The 24018-nt window shown below is 31.8% G+C and overlaps 2 protein-coding genes and 1 long non-coding RNA gene across 11 annotated transcripts in view; 1 reads left to right on the plus strand and 2 right to left on the minus strand.

Moving 5' to 3' along the window:
• LOC120766301 (putative uncharacterized protein DDB_G0282133) overlaps positions 1–20281 on the minus strand; it is a 41479-nt gene extending 21198 nt beyond the window's left edge. Inside the window, exons 1-3 of one of the 7 annotated variants that reach the window (XM_040091707.1) lie at positions 20055–20281; positions 18354–18529; positions 13386–13453 (exon numbers count right to left, since the gene is read on the minus strand). The gene's annotated coding sequence lies outside the window, so the exon portion shown is untranslated. The other 6 variants (XM_040091712.1, XM_040091710.1, XM_040091711.1 and 3 more) reach the window with 6 other exon arrangements.
• Positions 20282–20972: 691 nt separating this feature from the next.
• On the minus strand, positions 20973–23881 carry LOC120766302. Of its 3 annotated transcripts, none has more exons than XM_040091718.1 (6): positions 23810–23881; positions 22292–22678; positions 21939–22098; positions 21554–21850; positions 21280–21496; positions 20973–21200 (listed from the first exon to the last, which is right to left on the minus strand). In XM_040091718.1, exons 2-6 carry the CDS (start codon positions 22657–22659, stop codon positions 21013–21015), a joined length of 1230 nt encoding a protein of 409 aa, XP_039947652.1. In that variant the 5' UTR covers positions 22660–22678; positions 23810–23881; the 3' UTR covers positions 20973–21012. The 3 variants fall into 3 exon arrangements, with proteins under 3 accessions (XP_039947652.1, XP_039947649.1, XP_039947651.1); XM_040091715.1 differs by lacking the exon at positions 23810–23881 and adding an exon at positions 23489–23559; XM_040091717.1 differs by lacking the exon at positions 23810–23881 and having other exon boundaries at positions 22292–22726.
• LOC120766303 lies at positions 21592–22248 on the plus strand. Its single transcript, XR_005704592.1, has 3 exons — positions 21592–21714; positions 21783–21874; positions 21949–22248. It is a non-coding gene; the product is annotated as an uncharacterized LOC120766303 (long non-coding RNA).
• Positions 23882–24018: the final 137 nt, after the last annotated feature.

Here is a 24018-nt window from a genome sequence, read left to right on the forward strand (position 1 = left end):
TTTAAGAAATCGTTTTAAGTTAATAAATTTGCCTATGCCACGGCACAAAACGTTCTCTAGTTTCCTCTTTAATAGATCTGATGGAGAAGCAAACGCAACTAGCCCCAAGCTACGCTAATGATTACCACATAGTGCAGCGAAATATGAAATTTTAGAAATAGCGCTCTATTGAAAAAAATTTGTATTCTCTATTTGGTGTTAGAGTTTGGCAAAATGATTTTTTTAGTGCCCTTAATCGACATCTAGTTCAGCAAAGAAGAAGGAAGAACTTTAACTTCTGTTCGGTTCAAGTTTTCCACACAAAAACTTGCTTTTGATCGACCGGTTTGTATGGCAGCTATATGCTATAGTAATACGATCTGAACAGTTTCTTTGTATATTACATCAATTTCTAAGACAATAACTCATACGAAATTTCGTGCGGATATCTCCTCAAATGAACAAGTTTTCTATACAAGCACTTGATACCAATAGCTCAGTTTATATGACAGCTATACGCTAAGGTGGGTCGATCTGAACAATTTCTTTGGAGATTGCAATATTGCCTTAGAAAATAACTAATACGAAATTTCGTGAAGATATCTCCTCTAATGAAAGAGTTTTCCATACAAGCACTTGATATCAATTGTTCAGTTTATATGGCAGCTATATGCTATTGTGGTTCCATATTGACCGTTCCGACAAATAAGCAGCTTTTTGGTGAGAAAAGGACAGTTGTAAAAATTCAAATCGACAGGTAGGTGCTAGTTCTTATATATGTGTATACGGACAGATAGGCGAACATGGCTAAATCAACTCAGCTCTTGCTGATAATTTATATATAAATTCTTGTATATATCGTCACATAAAATGCAAAACAACGTATCCAAACAAAAATCGAAATTGGGTATTTTACTGCAAACGATAATATTACATATAACCACTTTATAATCAATATATAACCATTTTACAACCAATTGATAACCATTTTATAACCAATACTTAAATTTTGTTTCCATATGAGTGGCTTATTACATCGTGTTTTCTCGCCTGTAAACGTATGAAAAGTGATGTTATGCTACTTTGCATTTTAGGTAACGATAGACATATGTTTACTTCTGTGTGTTACATACTTCGTGGCAAAATTTATATACTCCGTTAAGGGTTTAATGAAAATTTCGCGCCTCATATCAACTTTTACGATAACGATTACCATACATATATATACGTACATACATATAAGTATACATATATGTACAAAATAAGAAATTTGAAACACCATATTTATTGCAAAAGCTCCGTTTTCGTAAAATTAACAAAGCAAAGACATGCAAATTTCGGGTATTTTTTTACTAGTGCATTCTATATTCTATCACCAGATTAGTCGTAAAGCCTTTGCAGGCCTTTAGGTACAATGGACTTTATTAATATACATACATACATATATACATATGTAAGAAAATGTAAATATAATTACAATCAATGAGTTAAATGTCTTACCGATATTCCAAAACTATACAACAAAAGGCAGTTGGAAGAGGAAACGCGTTAAGGCTATTTGAAAAAGCATTTTACATACGTACATACATATTTATTTAACAAAAATGTATTAAGTGGGTGCGATTTTAGCGAAAAGGTCAAAGCCATCAAAGGCGGCTAAAGTGTGTACAGGGGGGATGAGAGGAGAAAGTGGGTTGTGTAAATTAGAGTGCGATAAAATGAACAAAACAGTTAAATATTGTATGTAAAACCCACAAATGCATCAAATACATAGTATACATATGAGTACAAAAATTAACTAAAAGCCATGGCGGTAATGAATAACAAATACAGTATTTCACGTTTATGCTTTTTAAGTGGTTAAATGCATTTATTGTGCGCTTCTCATTTATTAGCACCCATTTCGTTTGCGATTTGGTTTGCATAGAAAACTATATATATATATGTAATTACAAAGTTTTTATATTATAACGCAGGTACAAATATAAGAGAATAATATACAGTAAATGAATGCAAAATTAATATACTTGTATTTATGTAATTAAAGTTTTTTTTTTGTTGCACAATTTCAGTTCTTTCACATTCTTAATTAGTCATTAAATGCTTAGCTAAATAAATATGTAATTACAATACATCACAGTTATGCAGTTGACAGAATTAAATAATTTTTTATTTGGTATTTCGAATTAAATGCTATTTTAAAAAAAGAACATCTACAATCATACAAATCTACATACATATAAATATAATTTATTAAGCATTGTGTTATATATAGTAGCCGCAAATAATCGTATAAACTGTGTATATATATTATTTTGTCTACATTTTCCTTGTTTATATTATTCGTTGTTTTTTTTTTTTCTTTGTTATCTCAACATGCCTTCAGTTTTGATATTTACCACAATTTTAGAATTTATGAAAATGTTTGCTTTTACTTGTATGTATGTATATATATTTTTAACTTTATAAATAGCACTATGCGATAGGCCGCATAATAAGTGAAGCGTAATGTATAAATGACTGGTTAAAGTGTCGCGTAATCGTGAGATTGTGCCACCAAAAAATGGAAAGCAAAACATTGATAAGAACACTATGTGTTTATAAGGTTATGTATGTATGTATATATACAGTGAAATTCCCCATTACGCACAGTCCACATAGCCGGACATTTTCCACATTTGGAAAAAATTTCTCTCTCCCTTAAAGTTGAGGCTACTGACTCCGATTTTCGGTAAAAAATGTAATAATTTCGACCCGCTGTTAGATCGTATACCTTTCCGTGATGAAATGGCAAACCTTACTGAAGAGAAATGTCCAAAGAGCGGTTAAAAATATGCCGTCGTTTGTGTCCTACTGGAAAAAACCGTTAATTGCATACAAAAGCAATTCCTATAAGCGGACATGAGAAAGCTTCAATGACCGGAGACGGACACTTTTTTGGTAACAAATCGTTCAAATTAGCTTGGATAAAGGAACAAGATCGCATAAAATTTGTCCAAAGAAATGTTTACAATTTATAGTTACCGCTTTTTTAAATTTTTATTAATTTTTTGCAATAGTTTTTTTAAGAATGTCTCGCGCTGGTATGATTCGCGGTGGCTCAACGGAAACAAATGGGTTAATTGGCATTTATTCGCACCTGGCTGACGTTGTCTTACATTTCCTACTTCAATAGAAATAAAGTCCTCAGTTGCAGCTCCTGACTCTAAGAAGACATTTTAAATAGTCGTTTTTTCCACGCCCCCACATATTAACCGCTCCCTTAGCCGGTATGTGTCCGGTTATGAGAAATTTCACTGTATTTATTTCTCTATTGGCAATTTTAAGCAGAACAAAGTACAACTGTATATAATATGTGCTAAAAATTGAGGAAAAATGTGTATACATAGATATACATATGTGTATGTACATATACATATATGGCGGTGATCGATGAGTTATGAGACTAAGGAAATTGGAAAAATTTTAACTTCTTTTTCTCAGCGCATGCTAGTAAATGAAATTAATTACTAGATACAATTTAAGCGCTCAACGTAAGTGTAACTGAAAATATTTCCTTATACACATGCACACATGTATATTAGAGCGGATCGGTTTTTTTCTGTTAAATTACATAGATATGTAGCAAATGGTATGTTATACTTGTAGTTGTACGAGCTGACCGATGCCGACAAATGATCAATAGAATATCTAAAACTTTTTTTTTGCTTTTTCAATATTTCTTTATCTATTGTATATGATTTTTTGACCTAACGAATAAATTTTTAAAATTACTAAAACACTTCACTGTAAAAATATCTGGTTCAAAACCAGTTTTACACACAAAGTCTCTTAGGCAAAATTATTCAGAATGGTCCTTAAAACCTTGCCCTCATGCGCTTTTTTTTCTTTTTTGGCTCGCTTTAAATCAACCCGCTCTAATGTACATACATGCATGCATAGAAAGCAGTATAGTTATGTGCACGTATATACAAGTGATTACGTATGTATGTACATAATAAATTTAATAAAAAAATATCTAATATTATTAAATGTTGGGAATAAGTTAGAATTTATATAAAATGTGAGTCCAAATATAAATAGTATTCAAGCATACTTCAAGCGCTCTTTAAGCTTTCAAATTTGTGTGTGTTTTGGAAAATTACTTTAAAATATATACATACATACATACAATGTTTTGCCATCAAAATTTAGTTAAAGACATACGTTTTGACTTTACTTATCCCTTAGTTTTTTACGCCTTGCCGTTCACACATATGTACATTAGGATGTACATTATGTATCAAGTTAATTTTATTTAGCAAACACCTCCTGAAGTTTTAGTTTATGCCATTATAAAAGTGCTTTAGAGTAAACAAGCTGTTTATTTCCAATTAAAACCGTGCCTAAGTCATTTTACTTTTTCCATGTATTTAACATGGATTTTTGGTTCGCTTGCACAATATTTTTTAACTCCAAAGTATATATACATAAACTTTTGAAAACTAAAAGTTTTTTCGCTCTACAAATAAGGTCTACTTAATTTTTTCCATAAAAACCGAGTTTCCATAAATCGAGTTTTTTTCTTCAAAGCGTTAAAATAAAATAAAAACTGGAATTTCGAAATAAAAATCGAATTTTTTCTTTCAAAGGTTCTTTAAAAATTAAAAATTAGAAATTCGAAAAAAGAGTCGAGTTTTTCATCTTCAAACGTTTCTTAAAAAAATAAAAATTGGTATTTCGAAATCGAAAAAAATCCAGTTTTTTCTTTGATAGTGTTCTCAAAAAAAATCAAAACTTAGAATTTCGAAATAAAAATTAAATGTTCCCTTCAAGGAGTTCTTAAAAACTAAACATGAAAATTTCGAAATCGAAAAAAATCGAGTTTTCTCTTTGAAAATGCTCTAAAAAAATTAAAATTGGAATTTCGAAATAAAAATCGAGTTTTTCCCTTAAAATAGTTCTTTAAAAATTAAAAACTAGAAATTCGAAAAAAGAGTCGTTTTCCTATTCAAACGTTTGTTAAAAAAATAAAAATTGAGATTTCGAAATCGAAAACATTGTATTTTTTTCTTCGAAAGTGTTCTCAAAAAAATCAAAGCTTGGAATTTCGAAATAAAAATCCTGTGTTTTCTAAAAAAATTAAAAATTAAAATTTCGAAATCGAAAAAAATTGAGTTTTCTCTTTGAAAGTGTTCTAAAAAAAATTGAAATTTCGAAACAACCTCTAAACAATATCCAGAAGCACTATTGTCTAACGAATGAACCTTACTTTTCAGTTTTCGCTCTAAGATGGTGTTATTAATTTTTTTCATAAAAACTTGCCTCCAAAAGTTATACGTAGTTAAAGTTATGCATCAATTGTGGTGCATTCATACAGTACACCATGGCGTATGAGCAACACAGAATTTATAACGCACTATAGTTCAAGTATGAATTCACAGTAAATTGTAGATTGTATTAAATTACCTTTTTCTCATAAACAAAAGTTTTTTTTATAAATAAATAAATAGTTAAACAGTTTAGGTTAATATTGAATATAAAAAGCTTGTTTACGTTGGCTTAATTTCTTAGTATAAAAACTAAAAGTTAAGGTGGCATCAGCAAGAATAAATCGTCTTGGCAAATAACGAACATCCTAAAGTACATACATATATATATAATTATGTGCATAAAGACATTTATTCAAAAGTCAATTTAACGCGTGACTACTCATTTCGAAATACATATACATACATACACATAAAGTTTATACTATTTTAATATCTAGAATTTGTTGAACGAATTGACTACCGAGAGAAAAGACAATATTGCAGTTGTTGTTGTACAAATGAGTTACTAATTAATTGTTATGAATGTACAAAATACAAGTATTAATAGCATATAAAACGATACACAATTGTGGTAGTTAATAGTAAGAATGCAAATATGTATAGGTGTGGCGAATAATTGTGTTTATGTGGTAATATTCGATACCAAGTAAAGATAATTTATGTATATTGTTGTATTAAGTAAATGGTAGTAGTGAATAGTTATTTAATTTTAATTTTTATTTTCTAACGTATTATGTAAATATTATTAGATATTTTGGTAAACAAATTTTGTTACGCCAACTGATTTGCGTTCGCTCGCATGATTCCCAGCGCCAAAAATGCATAGCAAACAGCACTCACTCACATGAGCCTGTGGGTTTAGTAGTATTGTAGTTGCAACTCTGTGTAAATTCCCAAACAAAAAGGTTGTAGACATGAACTAGTTACAGATTATATTCTTGCATTGGCGTTATTCTTGTAACAAATGTTTTATCAACCAAAAACAAACCACCAACCAACCAAAATATGCAATAAAACAATCTAAAATTAGAAAGAGAAAAAAAACAAAAGAAGTATAAAAGTATTAAGAAAGAGAAGAGGAACAAATGTGGCATACTATACTATATAAATGTATACTCAATATATATATATGTATATATAAATAATATTAATAATAGTTAATAGATTAAATTACTTTTTAAACACATAATTCTTGGACTACTCATTTGACTACACATTCATTACAAGACATTACATTATAAATATTAGCATGGATGTGCGTAATCGTACACTTGTATAAAGATGGATGGATGGGTGCATTCATTTGTTTGTACAGATATACATACTATATGTTTATGTATAAGCCTTATGGTAAGTTCGCCCATCGCATGGTGATCATCATAAGAATTTTTTTTAAATTTTTTATTTTGTTTTTTTGTTTTCTTTTTAGTTGAATGCATAATATTTCAACAATACTGTGTCAAAATTTCAAGTGATCAAACTTAGTTGCGAGTATTTTTCTTCCTATCTTATGCATGTTTAACGTTAGTATTCAAAACTTAAAAGCGTTTTTCTCGCAATCTACTGCGGTGCCCTTCATAACTTCATAGCCACTGCGGTGATCCTTTCGAAATTTTTAACATCATTTCTGTACATAATTTAGAAGAGTAAATCTATTTTTTTCTTCAAGGAGTAAAAAAAAAATTGATATTTCAAAAAACATTCTCCACGAAAGATTTCTAAAAAAATTTAAATTTCGAAATAAAACTCTAATTTTTTTCTTCAAAAACTTCTTAAAAAATAAAAAAAAAATTGATTTTCGAAATAAAAATTCGAATTCATATTTTTTTCCTCAAAACAGTTTAAAAAAATACAAATTGGACTTTCGAAATAAACATCGAGTATTTTTCTCCAAAGTTCTCTTAGAAAAATAAATACTGGAATCGAATGTGTTCTAACAAAAAAAAATATTGATATTTCGCGATAAAACCCTTATTTTATCCCTCAAAGATTTCTTAAAAAAATAAAAACTTGAGTTTCGAATTAAAAATCTAGTTTTTTTCTTCAAAGTCGAGTTTTCACTTTGAATGTGTTCTAACAAAAAAAATATTGATATTACAAAACCAAACTCTAATTTTTTCCTTCAAAGGTTTTTTCAAAACTAAAAATTCGAATTTCGAATTAAAAATCTGGCCTTACCTTTGAAAGTGTTAAAAAAAATAAAAATTGGAGTTTCGAAATAAAAATCTAGCTTTTTCCTTCAAACTTATTGGCATGTTAAAGTAAATTGGTCCAAATAGTCACAAACATAAAAAGTGTTAATTAAAAAAACAGCTGATCTAGTAGCAGCAGCAAGAAGACAAATTTAGGTGAAAACAAAAATATTAGGTTGACCAATGCAATCACATTCAACAAATGGCTAAACTAATTGAGCGTTGGAATAAAATAAAAACGAGTAGCGAATAAGAAGAGGTGCCATGGGGTCTAAGCCCAGTAAGAGTAAACGTTGCAAGTTACAAACAACGGTGCAATGCTTCTTAACACAATACATAAACCAGTTAACGTACTATATATATAGTAAATATCTACAATAACAAAGCATTTCGAGAACAATATTTATGCAAATGCATTCATATATATGTATGTACCTGGGAACCGGAAGCATGGTTCAATGAAATTATAATGAGTAGCTATTGATTCTGTTTCCTGTGCCAATATTTATTGCCCAAATTTCTAATTGTTGATTTTGTCCACTGTAACTCCAAAAAGTTAAAACTCAGTTACAGGTCGCCACTGGCCTATTACTGGCCGCTAACAATGGCTACTTTAAGTCCGTTGCTTTAAGGCGCTGCAGCGCATGGCACACAATAACTAGCCAGGAAATCAAAGCGCAATGTTTGGCGATTATGCACCACATATACGTATATCTAGATACATAATGTATAAATATTGTATATACATACTGGGTTTTCCAATATGGATTTTGAATTTCCACTGCGTCTCATATTCAGTCCAATGGTAAACAAAGCAAGTTCATGGACACAGTGAAACGATTGTATTTAAGAATTATGAACGTTTACTCATTCCAATTAAACATATTTGTTTTGGAAATACATAGCGCCAAATAGATAGTCTGTATGACACACCAAACTAGTCAAGAGATATACCAGTTTGCAATTAGATATTACTGCCTTAAATCCGTATAGCAAAAACACGTGAAACGAATTACCAAGTAACGACTTTATAATGAGTTGTTGTATTTGCCTACTATGTTTTTGCCAAAATATAAATATAAATTTTTTTCCTATCGTGAAGTAATCACAGTTTTAACAAAAACGCGTGAAAAATATCTGCTGCTTGTTTGCTTTTTATAAAATCTGCTACCTACTGGTAGTGCTGGGATATATACTGGTCGTAAAGTAGTGTATAGCTAGTTGGTTTAACTGCAGAATATGTGAAGATAATTAGTCATAAGACATTGTGAGAACGAAGCGTGCTGCGAAGAACGGAACGATGCCATCGTAAAACCACAGAAAAATGTGGTAAACTCGATTGTCAGATTAAGAGAGGAGCTATTAACTAAAAGACGTTGTTCTCAAATACACATCGTTACTAAATAATTCAAGCACAAATTTCGCACGAAGTTTTCATTTATTTATGCCGAAGCGAATACAACTTTCAAGAAAATACATTAGAGTGATTGTGTGTCAATTAACCATGAAATATTTATACTTGTATGTATGTAGAATTACTGAAAAAAATAATATAACTTAAAACCAGCTAGATATATGCTCTGGGAAAATAAAACTCGAATGAAAAAAGTTATATTAGCTGCATTCGATTCGCCATTTATCTACTCGCTTCTGCTCTCTTGTCAAAAAAAATTACATATGTATAAAAGCAACAACAAGGTTATCGAGTGCTAAAAGTGGTATCTTCAATGCCAACAACCTTTGTGTTGCATATTTGAAAACAGTTTTACTATTGTTCAAATGAAAAAAATGTAAAAGTTTTAAAACCGAAGACTCAAAATCCATTTAAATCCGTTCGAATGATTTTGGAAGATATTTTTGGTATGAAACACGTTCTTGCTCGACTCGTCTCGTTAAAGCCGAATTTTTCTTTTTCAAAAAGAGTAGCATAAAGAGGTCTCTTTGCACATGCTGCGAGTTCCTATTCCACATTCATGGAGAGCATTATGACTGCCGATGAGACATGGGTTTATGAGTTTCACATCCAAACAAGTCAAAAATCATCGGTATGGAGGGGGGGAGAAAGAGCCAAAACAGAAAAAACGAGCCAAAACCAAAAAAACCACGTCAAAGCCGCTCAAAAATCAAGGTTCTGTTCATTGTTTTTTCGATATTCGTGGTTTGGCGCATCATGAATTTATTCTATCTATTTGGCCGTATTGAGGCGATTGCGTGAGAACATTCTTCGAAAACGGCCGAAATTGTGGAAGAACAATTCATCGATTTTACACGATGATAATCCACGATTGTGACCGAATTTAAGGCAAAAAACGCCATGAATACCGTCGATCAACCATCGATCAACCACCGTATTTATCAGATTCGGCTCCGTTGATTTTTTTCTTGTTCCTTAAAATGAAATTTCCGCTCTGTAGAACAAGTTTTGAGTCGATTGAAGAGATTAAACAAAATTCGCTGAAGAAGCTGAAGACCATCCCAAAAAGTGCTTATAAAAAGCGTTTCGAGGACTGGAAAGATCGTTGACATAAGTCTATTACATCAGGTGGGGAGTACTTTGAAGACGACAAAATACATATTGATGAATAATTAAATATTTTGTGTTTTATTTACAATTTCCGGGTAATTTTTTAGCAGAATGTATTTAATATGATGGTGGCTACTAAAAAATAGTGAAAATCACTTGCTCATCAAAGTATACATAAATACATATGGATGATACCTACATTGGGATGTTGGGTGCACAGATGACGAAAGCCCAAAAAGAGTTAAGAGTTAAACGGAAAGTGAATATTTATTCATAAAAAGTGAAATTTTGCATTATTATTCATTTCATGTTCTACCGAAGCAGCAAAAGCTAGGAAGCGAATCTTTTTCATAGCTTGAAGACCATTTATTTGTCTACTCTTGGTTAGCTTTTGAACAGCCATGAATGCAGATACTTATTTTACCATATTTTATTTCTGTTTCAAAGAAAACGGCGAAGAGATATACATACATACATATACAAAATGTAAAATTGAAGCAAAGAGATTGACTACACCAAGTTTCGACCGGCCGAAACTCAGCTTAATCTTCAACATTTTTTCATTTCCATGTGCTCTAATGTTTATTTGCATTGTGTTTTTTCCCATTAGTTTCTGGTTTGTGTTATTTTTATTGCTTACGCACATACATTTGTATTTGTGTGGAGAGATTCGAACATTTTTTGTATTGTGACGGTTAACCACGTACATATGTATGTAAATATGTCATGTTATGTTCATTATTGCTCTGAGATTTGAAAAAGTTTGCATCAGAATGCCTTTATGATTTTGAGGAATGTAACAGACTTTTTTGTTTTTAGTATGTAGTTGCAGTCGTGAGGTTTTCTTGTCCTTGTATATATATTATTTTGATCTTATGTGTGTGTGAATATGTGTATAATGTCAGCTTTTTTAATGTTGTCATTAAATTTTTTCCTGCTTGACAAATATATAATTTATTTCCTTTATACTTTTTACTTAAGCAAATGCCATTGCTTATTCGTATTAATCATCTTGTTTGCATTGAAATTGTTTTCAATGTTATTTTAACGGTACCGCTGCTATTCATAGCTGCTTAACCAGTTTCCTACTTTATCTAACGAAATTTGTACATACTTAGATATGGGCACGAACGTATTTTTTGACTCATAAAATGTAAAATAAACTGGTTCAAAAGGAATTGAAATTAATCGAGATTGCTGGATAAAACTCCTTAAAAAATCTAGAAAGCTTTTTTTACTTATGTTGGAAAATATGAAAATTCTTAAAAAGACAAAATAAACAAGTAAGGAAGTGCTAAGTTCGGGTATATCCGAAAATTTCATACTCTTGCAACTTGCAAGGATTAAAGCCAAGAAAGCCAAGAAAGTACATAAATGACGATCAACATGTGAGCCAATCAAAATCCGTGATCACCGGAAATTCTATCGAAACTGTGCGTGAAGTCATCAAAAATCAGCCGAAATTATCAATGAAATGCATGGAAATGGAATTTAACATCTCCAAAACATCGATTTATCGCATTTTGTCCGAACATTTGGGCTTACGAAAGGTGTGTGCACGGTTTGTTTCACACAAATTGACTGACGACCAAAAATTGCTCAGAATGCAACATTCGAAGAACATCATTCAAGAGGTTTATTTGACTAAAAATCATATTTTAACCATTAACCACTTCCCGTATTCACCTGATATGGCACCGTGCGACTTCTTGCTTTTCAGAAAAATGCATTTGCCATTGAAAGGAAAGCGTTATAAAGACGTAGATGCCATTCAAAAGGCTTGCACCGGCATACTGGCGGCCATACCGGCCAACGAGCTAAAACACTCGTTCGACATGCTTTTGGACCGTGCAAAAAGCTGTATTGAAGCAGAAGGATTCTGTTTTGAATAAAATAAATTGATTTTGCCGAAAAAACCAGTTGTTCTGTTGTTTTTTTAAGTTCTGTTTACTTTGGAACACGCCCTGTATATTATAAAAGTGTCAGAAGAATGTCACGTACCAAATTTGGCTGAAATCTGTCGGGCGGGTCTCTAAATATGTGATGGACGGTACCACGCCCATTGTCTAATTTTGACCCGACTCCATTAAAGTGTTCTCATACCATCTCTGGGGTAAAATTTAATGTCTCTGGCGTACTTAGTTATTGATTTATTGCTCTTTTAGTAATTTTATGGAAAGTGAGCGGGGTTATCAGATTATATAGTATAGGGCGGGGCTAGACAACTTGTTCAAAAACTTTTGCGCTTGCCACTGCGATCCACCATGTCAAGTTAGAGTTTTCTATCTTAATTTAGTGCTTAGTTGTTGCTGTTGTTGTGCCGAGTTGACAGTACTTGATCGGATAAAAAATCCGGGTCCGTTCGGGTTACGTCGACCCGACTGTCGTGGGGACGGTTTAGTGCTTAGTTATGGCACTTTATAAGTTTTCGGTTAATGGCGTTTTGTGGGCGTGGCAGTGGTCCGATTACACCCATCATGGAACTATTTCTTATTTTTCGCGGAACGTGTATATCTATGTAGTTTCATAAAAGTATCTCAAGTTACAGCTTGCATGGACGGACGGACAGACAGACAGTCACCCGGATTTCAACTAGTCACTTCATCCTGATCATTTGTATAAATAACTATGTATCTATCTCGATTAGTTTTAGATGCTACATACAACCGTTAGGTGAACAAAACTACTATACTCCGTAGCAGCTTGTTACAAGAGTATAAAATAACTTTCTATATTTAATTTTTAGGTAGTTCAAATGCTAACCGCATTTATTAGTTATGAATCGTCTGACATCTTATGAATTCATCGTTCCTATACATTAAGTTTTTATGCTGCTACCAACACCTCGCTATATACAATGATGCTTTCTAAACATTTTCGCAATTATCTTTTACCTATATTTATATATAATACATAGGCTTGAATACTAAAAAAAAATTTAAAAAAATATGAATAATATTCTAGCTGCTTTAGTAACAATCGACAGATATTTTTTAAATTAATTTATGCAGTGTTGATCAGTAAACTATTTTTACTGTTTGATCAAAGCTATAATCTCGATAAGTCATTGGTCGCGTAATTGAACTCATGACTAAGCGATTTGAAGGCTGTCCTAGAAATTGGAGGTGGTTCGTCAGAACAAATCTGCATAACCAATAATTTTTAAGATTTTCGTTTACTATGTAGGCATGCTAATAAATATACATACTACGCATGTGATATATGGTACGTTAATCATAATATGAATGTATAATACTTTTGTGAAGTTAATAGCAGAAACCAAATAAAGGAAGCAATCATACTATTCGCAAAAAAATATAATTTATATTTAAATAAAGCTAAACTAACATATTAAACAACCTCGACTCTTGTACATACCGGTACTCCGTTCCAAGAAACAATCGATTTCAGCTCCTCTCACGTGACATAATTTACGCTGTTTTTACCTGCAATAAATTAACCGTCAGTCGCTATTGTAGACACGTAATTATTATTACATAGAAATTTTCTGTGTAAATTCAGTTATAAGGAATCGTAATCGCAACTCAACAACCACATGCAAATTGTCTATATACAAATGTACATATATAAGGGCAAATACGTGCTGAAAATACATGTAGTATTTAATATAATATGAACGCATTTATAAATACGAAATCAAATCAAGTTTAAGCTATAAAGTACACCTATCCTAATATCATCTGCGAAAAATATGTGAAATCCACTCGTATCCATATCATTATCATATCTTCTTAAGAATATTTAGATTTTGTGGGCAAAAAATAGTAAGACTTTTTAATTTAAATTTCGCACCGAAAATTCGTCGAAATATTTTTTCCTGTGTTGGTATGACTGTCAGTGACATCTAATCATTAGTTTTTAGTATACGCTTGTCTTTCTGAAGTACACAAAGTGCATTCGCCGATTGTTACGATGAGTGAAATTATTCAACAAAGAAGTTCGATTAAATACTGTGTGCAGAATTAAATATCTGCTGCTGAAACGTCCCGAATGTTGGAAAACACCTTCGGTGATAATTGTTTGTCTCGAGCAAGTATTTTTGATTGGTACAAAGTATTCAAAGACGGACGCGTTGACGACGAACCACGTCCAGGACGGCCATCAACATCAATTGATGACCAACATGTCAATAAAATAAAGGAATTGGTGCTGGAGAATCGCGATTAACAGTCAGAGATCTTACTGGCATCGTTGGAATATCGGGTGGAACAGTGAAAACCATTTTGAAATATCATTTGGGCCTAAAAAACTATTATTACTATATAATGACTTACGATGAGTGTTGGATCTATGCTTACGACCGGGAAACAGGCGATCAATCGGCTGAATATCGTGGCAAAGGTGAGCCGCAGCCGAAAATCCGCGTCAAAGTAGGTCAAAATTCAAGTTTGTGTTGACAGTTTTCTTCGATTATCAAGGTGTGGTGCCTTCCGAATTCCTCCCGACCGGCCAATATTTATGCTAACGATTTTTCCAGTCCTCGAAACTTTTTTGGATGGCCTTCGGCTCCTTCAGCGAATTTTGTTTTATCTTTTCGATCGACTCAAAACTTGTTCCATTGTTTCGGGTTGTTTTTTTCCCCCCACTTCGATGATTGTCAACTTGTTTGGATGTGAAACTCATAAACCCATGTCTTATCGGCAGTTATAATGCTCTCTATGAATGTGGGATCGGAACTCAGACGATCAAGCATGTCCAAAAAGACCTGTTTACGGTATTATTTTTGAAAAAATTAAGCTTTATCGTGACGAGTCGAGAAAGAATGGATTTCATAACCAAAATATCCACCAAAAACTTTCGAACGAGAGATGTCGAGCTTTCTTGCTATCTCTCTAACCCTTGCCTAATTTCACTTGGAGAGGTCGGAGGTCGTACAGAATGAAGCATGTCTTCAACAATCTCTCGACCGTCTTTGTAGGTTTTGTACCACTCGTAGGTTTGTGTTTTTGATAAAACTAAATCATTCGCAACGATTCCGCACCCGAAATCTGGTTAGAAATACAAAATTTTAGACAAATTCTTCGTGCAATATTTGTATCTATTGTAAAAATCGCAACGCTCTACTGAGGTGTACCGACTTAAACAGCTGCTGTAAACAAACTGGTTGACAGATCGCGCCCATATTCGGCATAGTAATTAAGGACAGTCCTGCCAATATCATTTACTCGGGGAATTTAATTACAATTTCCGGGTGCTTTTTTGTCACAATGCATATGTAAGCATAGTTTAATGTCTCACTACAACGCAGATTTGCTTGCAACATTATGAGAATAAAGTCCGAATCGCTCTACCGGCGACACACACAGCAAAACCACATAACAAAAGAAAATTGTACTTACAAACATGAATATACACATAAGTATGTACATCCATTTACACTTTGCTTCAATCAGCAGGCATGGTATTCATGGAATACTCAGCTTGTGTACTATGTGATATTTCTGCCTGGTCTGCATGGCTGTAGGCCTGTCTTATCACTTGGAGCAGACTAAAATGCCTGCTCTATTTACTGCGTAACAAAGAAACACAAAGATGATATACATATGTATGTATGTATATATGTATGTATATGGTATACATATAATAATGCATTCATCCATGAAAAGAGTATTTATTATCTCTTTTACAATATGGAACGGCGTTGATTGTGGATCTGTTGGGTATATAATTCAATATTTCAACAGGGTTTCGTCACTTACATATATGTATATATGCGCGTTGACGTAGTGTGGCAAGGCAGAAATGCGCTCGATCTTATTTCAAACTTGAAGTTCAAATTTTTCAAATATTTATGGTACCTATTTTTTTGCATGATACAACTTATAATTATATAAAATTAGTCAATAATAACTTGATTATAGGAAATATGATAAACCACATTATTTTTTTTAACTGAATTATAAAAATCAAGTATTTTTATGGAAAACTATCTTATTTGACAAAATATTAAAGAAATTATGCATAGATTATTGTTACAACAAAGTGCTCAGATCGGATCACTATAGCGTATAGCTGCCATACAAACTGAGCATTCAAAATCCTGCTTTTTTTACACTTATTATAACTTTTTTCTCGTTTCATTAAAGAAAAATAAATAAATATAGTAACTAAATATTTTATCTCGTTCAAGAACGCCGATTATTAATGTATGTACGTATATAGTTTACCTTCATAAAACGCGTATAACTACTCGATTATGACTTATGTATATGACTGCAAGTATGTAAGTATATAACAAGAGCGATAAATAGCAGTAAAGTAGGGTGTTAGTTTAGCTTCGCTAACATATAAAAACTGTATGGGTGTTGTCAATACACAATTGTTGAATAAAATGTAAATAAGTGTGAGTATGTAAGTATATACATATGTAAATATATAGGTTTCAGCGATATATACGTTTGTATATATTTACACACTCATATTATTCGATCTCATTTTGGAATAAAAATCGAAAAATCCTACTAAAAAACAGGCAATTTCGTAAAACCAATGTGGTATGATATGTGTTGCATACGAACATACAAACTTTTATGAAAACTCCAAAAAAAACTCTTGAATCATATGGTCAATTTATATCAAGCCGGAGCGTTTGTAAAATGTTCCGTTTTCATGCAGCAGTGAACCAACTTATTGTTATCCCACATTGCATATATGTATGTATATTTACACATATACATATACCATATACACACATACATATGTATATTTACAAGCATTTATTTGCTTAGGCGATAGCATACTAAGTCAACAAGTCGAGTCTAACAGAATCAAGCTAATAAGAAGTAGGTATCTAGATACATACATATGTATATGTATATAAATGTATTTACATACATATATAGTTATATACATAAATACATGAAAAGTGTGAAATTATTGTCATATTTGCATAGCATAAACAAATAATATAACATTTAATAAAGATTAGGACTTGTATACATATATATACATATATACAATAAATATATATGTATGTATATATAATATCTAAATAATTTTTCAATAAAGCAAATGATATCAAGCTGATAAAGCTGAGTATTATATGCATCAACCTATAAAAAATGGTGTACGATAACTGGTTTAAGTTGAAAATAACCAAAATGTCAACGATCACTGCGTTTACCGATTGAGAGAGCTTACTGATGCGTATGTGGTTTTGAACATACATATGTATATACATACATTCATACATATTCCATACTATATCTACATATAGCGCAACTGTTAAAGCGGGCGGAGTGGACAATTGATTCCATATGAGCGAGGTGATGATGATGTCAGAAAAGAAGACGGAGTGGAAAAAAAGGGAAAATTATACCTTTCATTGGTATCAGACGTATGTGTATACATATGTACGAACTCTACTAACTCGATAATTTTGCGGTATTATTTTTAGGCAATTGTACGTCTTCGCTTGTTCCACTCTCAACTAATTACACAGCTGTTTTACTGTAGCGATAGTGTCAGTTCTTAGTGTGCCCTCCCTCTCATACAATGTCAATAACAACGTTTGCTTGAAATTTTATATACCCCGAACAGGTTTTTGCCACACAATTTTTAACACACAAAAGAAAATATCGGAGACTCTATAAAATATTTGTATATGTATTCAAATGAGCAGCATGACGCGCTGAGTCGCTTAAGCCAGGTCCCTCTGTATATAAGCGAACTAGTCACACAGCTTTTGAGATATCGAGCTGAAATTTTGAACACATCATTTTCTCTGCAAGAAGCTGCTCATTTGTTGGAACCAATGCAATGGATTATTGTCCAAAGCAACGCTACAATCTCCTATTAAATTTTTTAGACCGGATCAATATAGCCTATAACTTACATGCAGAGTCAGTACAGGTCAAGTCTGGTATGGAAAACCTTTTTATTTGTGAAGGGTATTATAGATTCGGTGCAGCCGAAATTAACGTTTACCTTGGCTTTATTATTAATTGTTTTATTAGGTGTTAGGCTTGAATTTTACACGGTTGATGCATACGCAACAGGAAGCGTTTAAAACACGGATGCAACTTGTTGCTCACAACTGCAGTTTTTACACAACTGTGACTTTAGCAATTAAATGATGACTTAAACTTACATGCATACATACACATGGTTTTTATATAACCAAGTCTATCACACTTCTGCCCAAATTTGTGCAAACGATAGTTCGAATATCAATTTAAAAGTAACGCGAAATATTCATAACATCGTGGCGTCGTTCAGAGCCACTGTATATAACTATTAATCAACTCTATGATCATTCAATATCATTCTTAATCTTAATATACTTCATATAAGTTTATGTTCTGTAAAACAATTACACTTACATACCTTTTGGTTTTACGAGGAGAAAATCATGTTGTTATCTTGAAAGCTTTAGTGTTTTCGTGTACAACAAACTCTCAAAACTTCTTCCCGATAGGAAATTTTACTCTTTTAACATTGAGTTATGATGTGTACTAGATCATCTCTTTAATAGTCAATAAGTCTATGATGTTTTAAATTCTCTGTTATGAAAAAAAAAAAAATTAAAAACAAAATTACTTTATATTCGATCCTGCGCCATATTTGTAAATTACAACTTGTTATTTTTCCATTATATGGTATGTACAAATATTGAGTGCTGAAATCAAGCATCCGCTTCCGGTTTATTTGTTTTTTTTTCACACAGGTTTTCTCTCAGTTCGACATTCAAGCTGATTTTAAAACAATATTTCTTCTTGCTTTATGCTTTCTCGTGGAAGCCTTTTCTTTTTATGTTTCATTAATCATATTCATTACAAAATCACATATAACTATTTCTTTTTTATTTTGTTTAATCTTTATACACATTCGCCATTTACGACTCTCACATTCACCACGGTTTCAAAACCAAGCAAATGAAATCATCACATACAAATGTGATTGCTGTATTATAAATTTTATATTAATCTATTTGTTTTACTTTTTCACAAAATAACTGAGCAACCAGACCACGAAGAGGGCAATAACAAACGTCTACTCACAACGATTGACAAAATTACAGTGTTTCAAAGCAAAGCAATTATCATTGTGACGGAATGTTATCTATTGTGAATTGCAGGGCTGCTAAGTTTTCCTTTTTATTTACGAGTAGGGATATATAAACTCAGAACGTAAGTGTAAGATGTTTTAATAATTTTCAATTAGAAAATTAACATTTCTTTTGCTTATTTTTCACTGAATTTAATTTTTATTTTATTGTTGCTTTGATGGTGGATTCGGTCACGAGTAAATTTGCTTCAGTACCACCAATACGGAATCTTAAGAGCACCATATTTAATTAGCTCGCGGGAGAAGAAAGGAAAAGTGAGTGAAAAATGTAGACATGTACATATGTATGTCAATTTAGCTATGTGGTAGTGAATCAACAATAAACAATTTTTGTGTGAGAAAAATGAGTACCCAAGAGTTACGAAATGACAAGTAAAATTTCGCTTTTTACTAAACCTCTCTCGCACAAATAAAAATAAAAAAATATTAAATTTACAAAGCGTAGACGCGTACGTGTATACTTACTATACATGGAAATGTATGTATGTATATTATTTAATTAATTTATTATCGAAATATTTATGAAGTGTAATACCGAAAACTTCTGTTTAGAACTGGGTACCTTCATATTTACTATAGATTAGTTATATATATGTATATTTATGTAAATATGTATTTGAATACGAACACATCCGCACATGCGTTGAAGTAGTCAGCACTAATACGATACACTTTGTGTTCCGATTCTTATAGGTAGACTTTACTGGTTTCGCTTATTTCTTGTACAAATGTGTATATTCCGTAATATACATTATACGTATATAATTCGTATATATGTACATGCGTATATCACACATATATCTCCTTCAATTTTGTCGTTGTAAAACCATTTTTTGGATAGCTATTTTCATAGATTTTCCTTACTATTTAATATATTTTGTCAAATTTTACTTTTAAAATGTAGGCGTTGTTATTTCGTTGTCTATATGTATCTACATTAGCTTAGTTGTGCACACTCACACTTTGAATAAATTTTCTTTGAACACATATACACACATCTATCGACTTTAGTAGCTTCCATCACTTAATATATATTTTCTTATATTTAATACGAAACACAATAGTAAAAATAACAGTATTTTCAAATATTTTCCACAATTTTATCCAACTAAAGAAGAATAAATTGAATTCGATTTTTCACTACGTGTTACACTCTAGTTACACCTGCCTTTCATATACGTCTGCTAAGAAATGAGAATTATTTTGTCGTGGCTAATAAATGGTGAAAATTTTTGTAGTATAACCAGAGAACATGAAACATATATACATACATTCTCTGGTATAACATAGGGTAATCATACACACAACTCATTGAAATTATATGAGAGAATCACTGCGGGAGAGAGCAGTTCAGTGTTGCATTGAAAAGTATGACATGAACCGTCAATAACAGCTGGCTAGGTGACAAGCTATATACAAATGTGAATGCCTACATTCACCAACATCCGAACGTACAAATCGATTTAAACATCCATTCACGTTTTGTCATCAACAGAGAACTACAATTGTGAATTAACATTAAGGTCGTACTAAAAATTAATATAAATAAATAATTCATTCACATTGATCTTGAATGAAATGAATGAAGCAAATTAAAGATATTATTTAGCCCTCACTTGAATACATTGCAAAAACACAATTTTCTTTCAGATCTGGGGACTCTAGTATGGAAAAACTTTTTATTTGTCAAGTTAACTTCATTTGATAAGAATTTTTGTCAAATACATCCCTATAACCTCCGAATATATTGTTCAGAAAAACTGATTGATTAAAATCTAGATAAAGATCTTCTTATACTTTTTTATACTGTAAATAATAATCAGTTTTCAAAAATGTTTAAATTTTTTACATACACACATTATTATATATGAATCTGTATACATATAGATCGCGTAACACTTTCATAATACTTTTTTTTTTACAGAATGCCATTGGTTTCGAAGAATTCCAAGAAAACTTTCAATCTTTCGCCATATTTTGGATTGTCGAAGATTTTTCGTCGATTAGCTAACGCCTCATCAGTATTCAAAATGAAATTTATAGGATCTGACAACTCTGTATGTTCATTAATCAGTATTGGTAACAAGCACGTTGCCGACGTAAGACCTTTTATATTGGAAAAAGGCGTTCAAAAACATACACATATACTACCCATATTAGTTATTTGCAAGTTTTTTGAACTCACCATGGAAACCTTTACTGATAATAGCCTTTCTTACATCTTCGATTGTGGGTATACGCTCGTCATGTCCTAATTTGTGCAATAAGGCAGACAACACCGTATGATAGATGGTCAATAGCTCCTCAAAATGATTTTGGAACACTTCCTTTTGCCACGATGTAAAAATGAAAAAATTCCAATCGATGCCTGGAGAACCATAAAATCCTTCTTGATAGTCCACCTGTAGTTCGTCGTGTTACTTATATTAATCGTTTGCATATTTCTAATGAATACTTACGAATAATACGTCTACAACATTTCCGCTAAGGTCCTTGCGGAACATCATATTATTCACCCAAACATCACCATGGTTCAACACATGATAACGGTCCGTTTGACTGCGACTGAAAACATTTATCATCTTTGGAATGATTTTTTCACCGAAAGTTTGCAATTTTGGTACGTAGCGTTTAAGTTTTGGATTGGTTTGGCAGTATTCGATGCAGTTTTTAATGGTATTTGTATAGACGTCATGCAGAGGCGAAGGATGTTCGGATATATTGCTGGGTAAATGATGGCGGAATGTATCTGAATTCTACAAAATTCAAACAATTAGCAGGTAAGAACATTTGATGGACATACATATATGGGAATTAATATGTACTTTAAATAAATAATAAAACCTTTTTATAGAGAACCATGGTGGCTGCGTGGAATTTGGCCAATTTCTCCAGTATCAAACGACAACATTCAAAATCCAATCCAGTCTTAACATTTTCTATAAAAAATCCTTGGAGTTTAAGGTTTTCCAGAACTATAATGCGTTCATCCACATAAATTGCTCTATAATGGTAATGAGTAAAATTAGCGACTAAATCAATTTGTTTTTATGGTATATGTATCTCCAAAACGCTTTTGAAATTCTGATATTACAAAAGGCCTTTAACAGATTTAAATACGCAATATACCTGCACGATTGCTCTTAAATATTAAACAGAAATTGAAACTTTATATTTGTTATTAGTTATATACTAACCTCGGTCCAAAACATGTTTCGTCTTTGACGCTTCGAAGCAGCTCTTCTGCTAAATCCATTATTACATTATATACTTGAGCTTCGCGTACGAAAACGTTAAAGTCTTCTTCTATTTGTGTGAACAATTCGCTTTCTAAACGTGATTTTACAATAAATTGTACTTCCTTTATGTCTGCCAATTCCGGTTCCGTTGTATACAAAGCCGTTATAAGATATATACAACTTGCATAGTTTTCACCTTTTTTAGTCGCAGGTATTTTAGTAAATGATATAATTTTATCTAATTGGTTTTGTGTGTACTTCTTTAGAATCTTCGTCAAGTATGTTGTGTCCAACCAGGTGGGTTCTCCGTTTTCGTTATCACTCATTTCACAGTTTTTTTTTGGACTGGAAAGAAAATTGAATTATACGCTTAGCAAATGTGTTGTGAAGAAGTTCTTTACAAACGTTTAACGTTGTTTTGCCATCATTTCCGAATCCAGAAATGTATCTAAGATCTTAAATACTTTACAAATTAGAACTTAAGTCCTAGTGATATGAATGGATTAATTGATCGCGTGTACTCGGATATAGGTTTCATGGTATATACTATATATAAATTTGAATTTCATTATTTCATTAAATCAATTTCATTTCGCAATGAGGAAAATACAGTCCAACACAAATACCCAACAAGTCACCTATTGGTTAGATCACTGGTTAATTACCCAACCGCACTACTAGAGATTTCCGTTAAAGTTTCTATGAGTTTCTTGAGGCCCAATTGACAATTTTAACCGAAACACTTTATCCCTTTCTAACGCTAAAACCTAATGCGTTGCATGGTGTGTATATGTGTTAGTTTCCGCGCTAATTCTTTCAAAATATTGCCGTTTCGATAGCCATGACTTGCTGGGTATCATTCCACGAAGTAATCATAGTTATTGGCCCGATTTATCATAGATAACATTATCAGTACCGGCGATTACAAATCACATTCGACCAAATGGTATGTACATACATATATGTATATGTAGATAAAAATTTACAACTATAAAATTCATAATAATTTCTTTGCATGTACGTGACTATGTAAATACACATGCAGATGCGTCTGCAATTACAACTTTACACAACTTGTTATTGTATATCATATGTGTGTATATTTCTAATAAATATCTAGTTTTATTTTCTACAGTTAATTTCTATTATTGCCACCTTTTCCGTAACGTAATTCTTGCGAATTTCACTCGTTAATACCACTGTACAGACCTACTCCAAAGTACTAGTTATACTTGAGAGCGTTCCCCAGAATTGTTTAACTTCTTGCATTGTTGCTTATTTGAGCCTAACATTTTGGTGTGGTGAATATTTTTGCGACTACCTTTGTGAAAAAGAGGCTCAAATATTAAGTTTTACAATTCTTTTATTTGAGAATAATACTTGTTTTTTTTTACGATTAAATTTATGCCGAAAAAACACTAAATGTTTTTACATATTCCAAAACTTTTCAATGCAATTAATGAAAATAGGAGATACCATTGTCCGCTCAAAGTCAGCCATTTTGAACTCAAATCAAAAGGAATTTACTTCCGGAGAACACTTCCTCGTGAACGCATTGTTGTAATGAAGTACCGACTTCTTCCAAACAAATTCAGATTGTAATACATATTAACTGCAGATTGTACGGGTTGACAAGCTATTTCGAAAAATGCTTATAAATAATTATAATTGCAATTTTACATATT

This window comes from Bactrocera tryoni, chromosome 1 (assembly GCF_016617805.1).
Source record: "Bactrocera tryoni isolate S06 chromosome 1, CSIRO_BtryS06_freeze2, whole genome shotgun sequence".
Lineage (NCBI taxonomy): Eukaryota > Metazoa > Arthropoda > Insecta > Diptera > Tephritidae > Bactrocera > Bactrocera tryoni.

Excerpts from the sequence above, each read along its gene's own strand:
- LOC120766302 (XM_040091718.1), bottom strand. The coding sequence starts at position 22,659 with ATGAGTGATAACGAAAACGGAGAACCCACCTGGTTGGACACAACATAC. Across the intron at positions 21,851-21,938 it reads CCATGGTTCTCTATAAAAAG|AATTCAGATACATTCCGCCA; the intron begins GTTTTATTATTT and ends TGAATTTTGTAG. Across the intron at positions 21,201-21,279 it reads TATCAGTAAAGGTTTCCATG|GTCTTACGTCGGCAACGTGC; the intron begins GTGAGTTCAAAA and ends CCAATATAAAAG.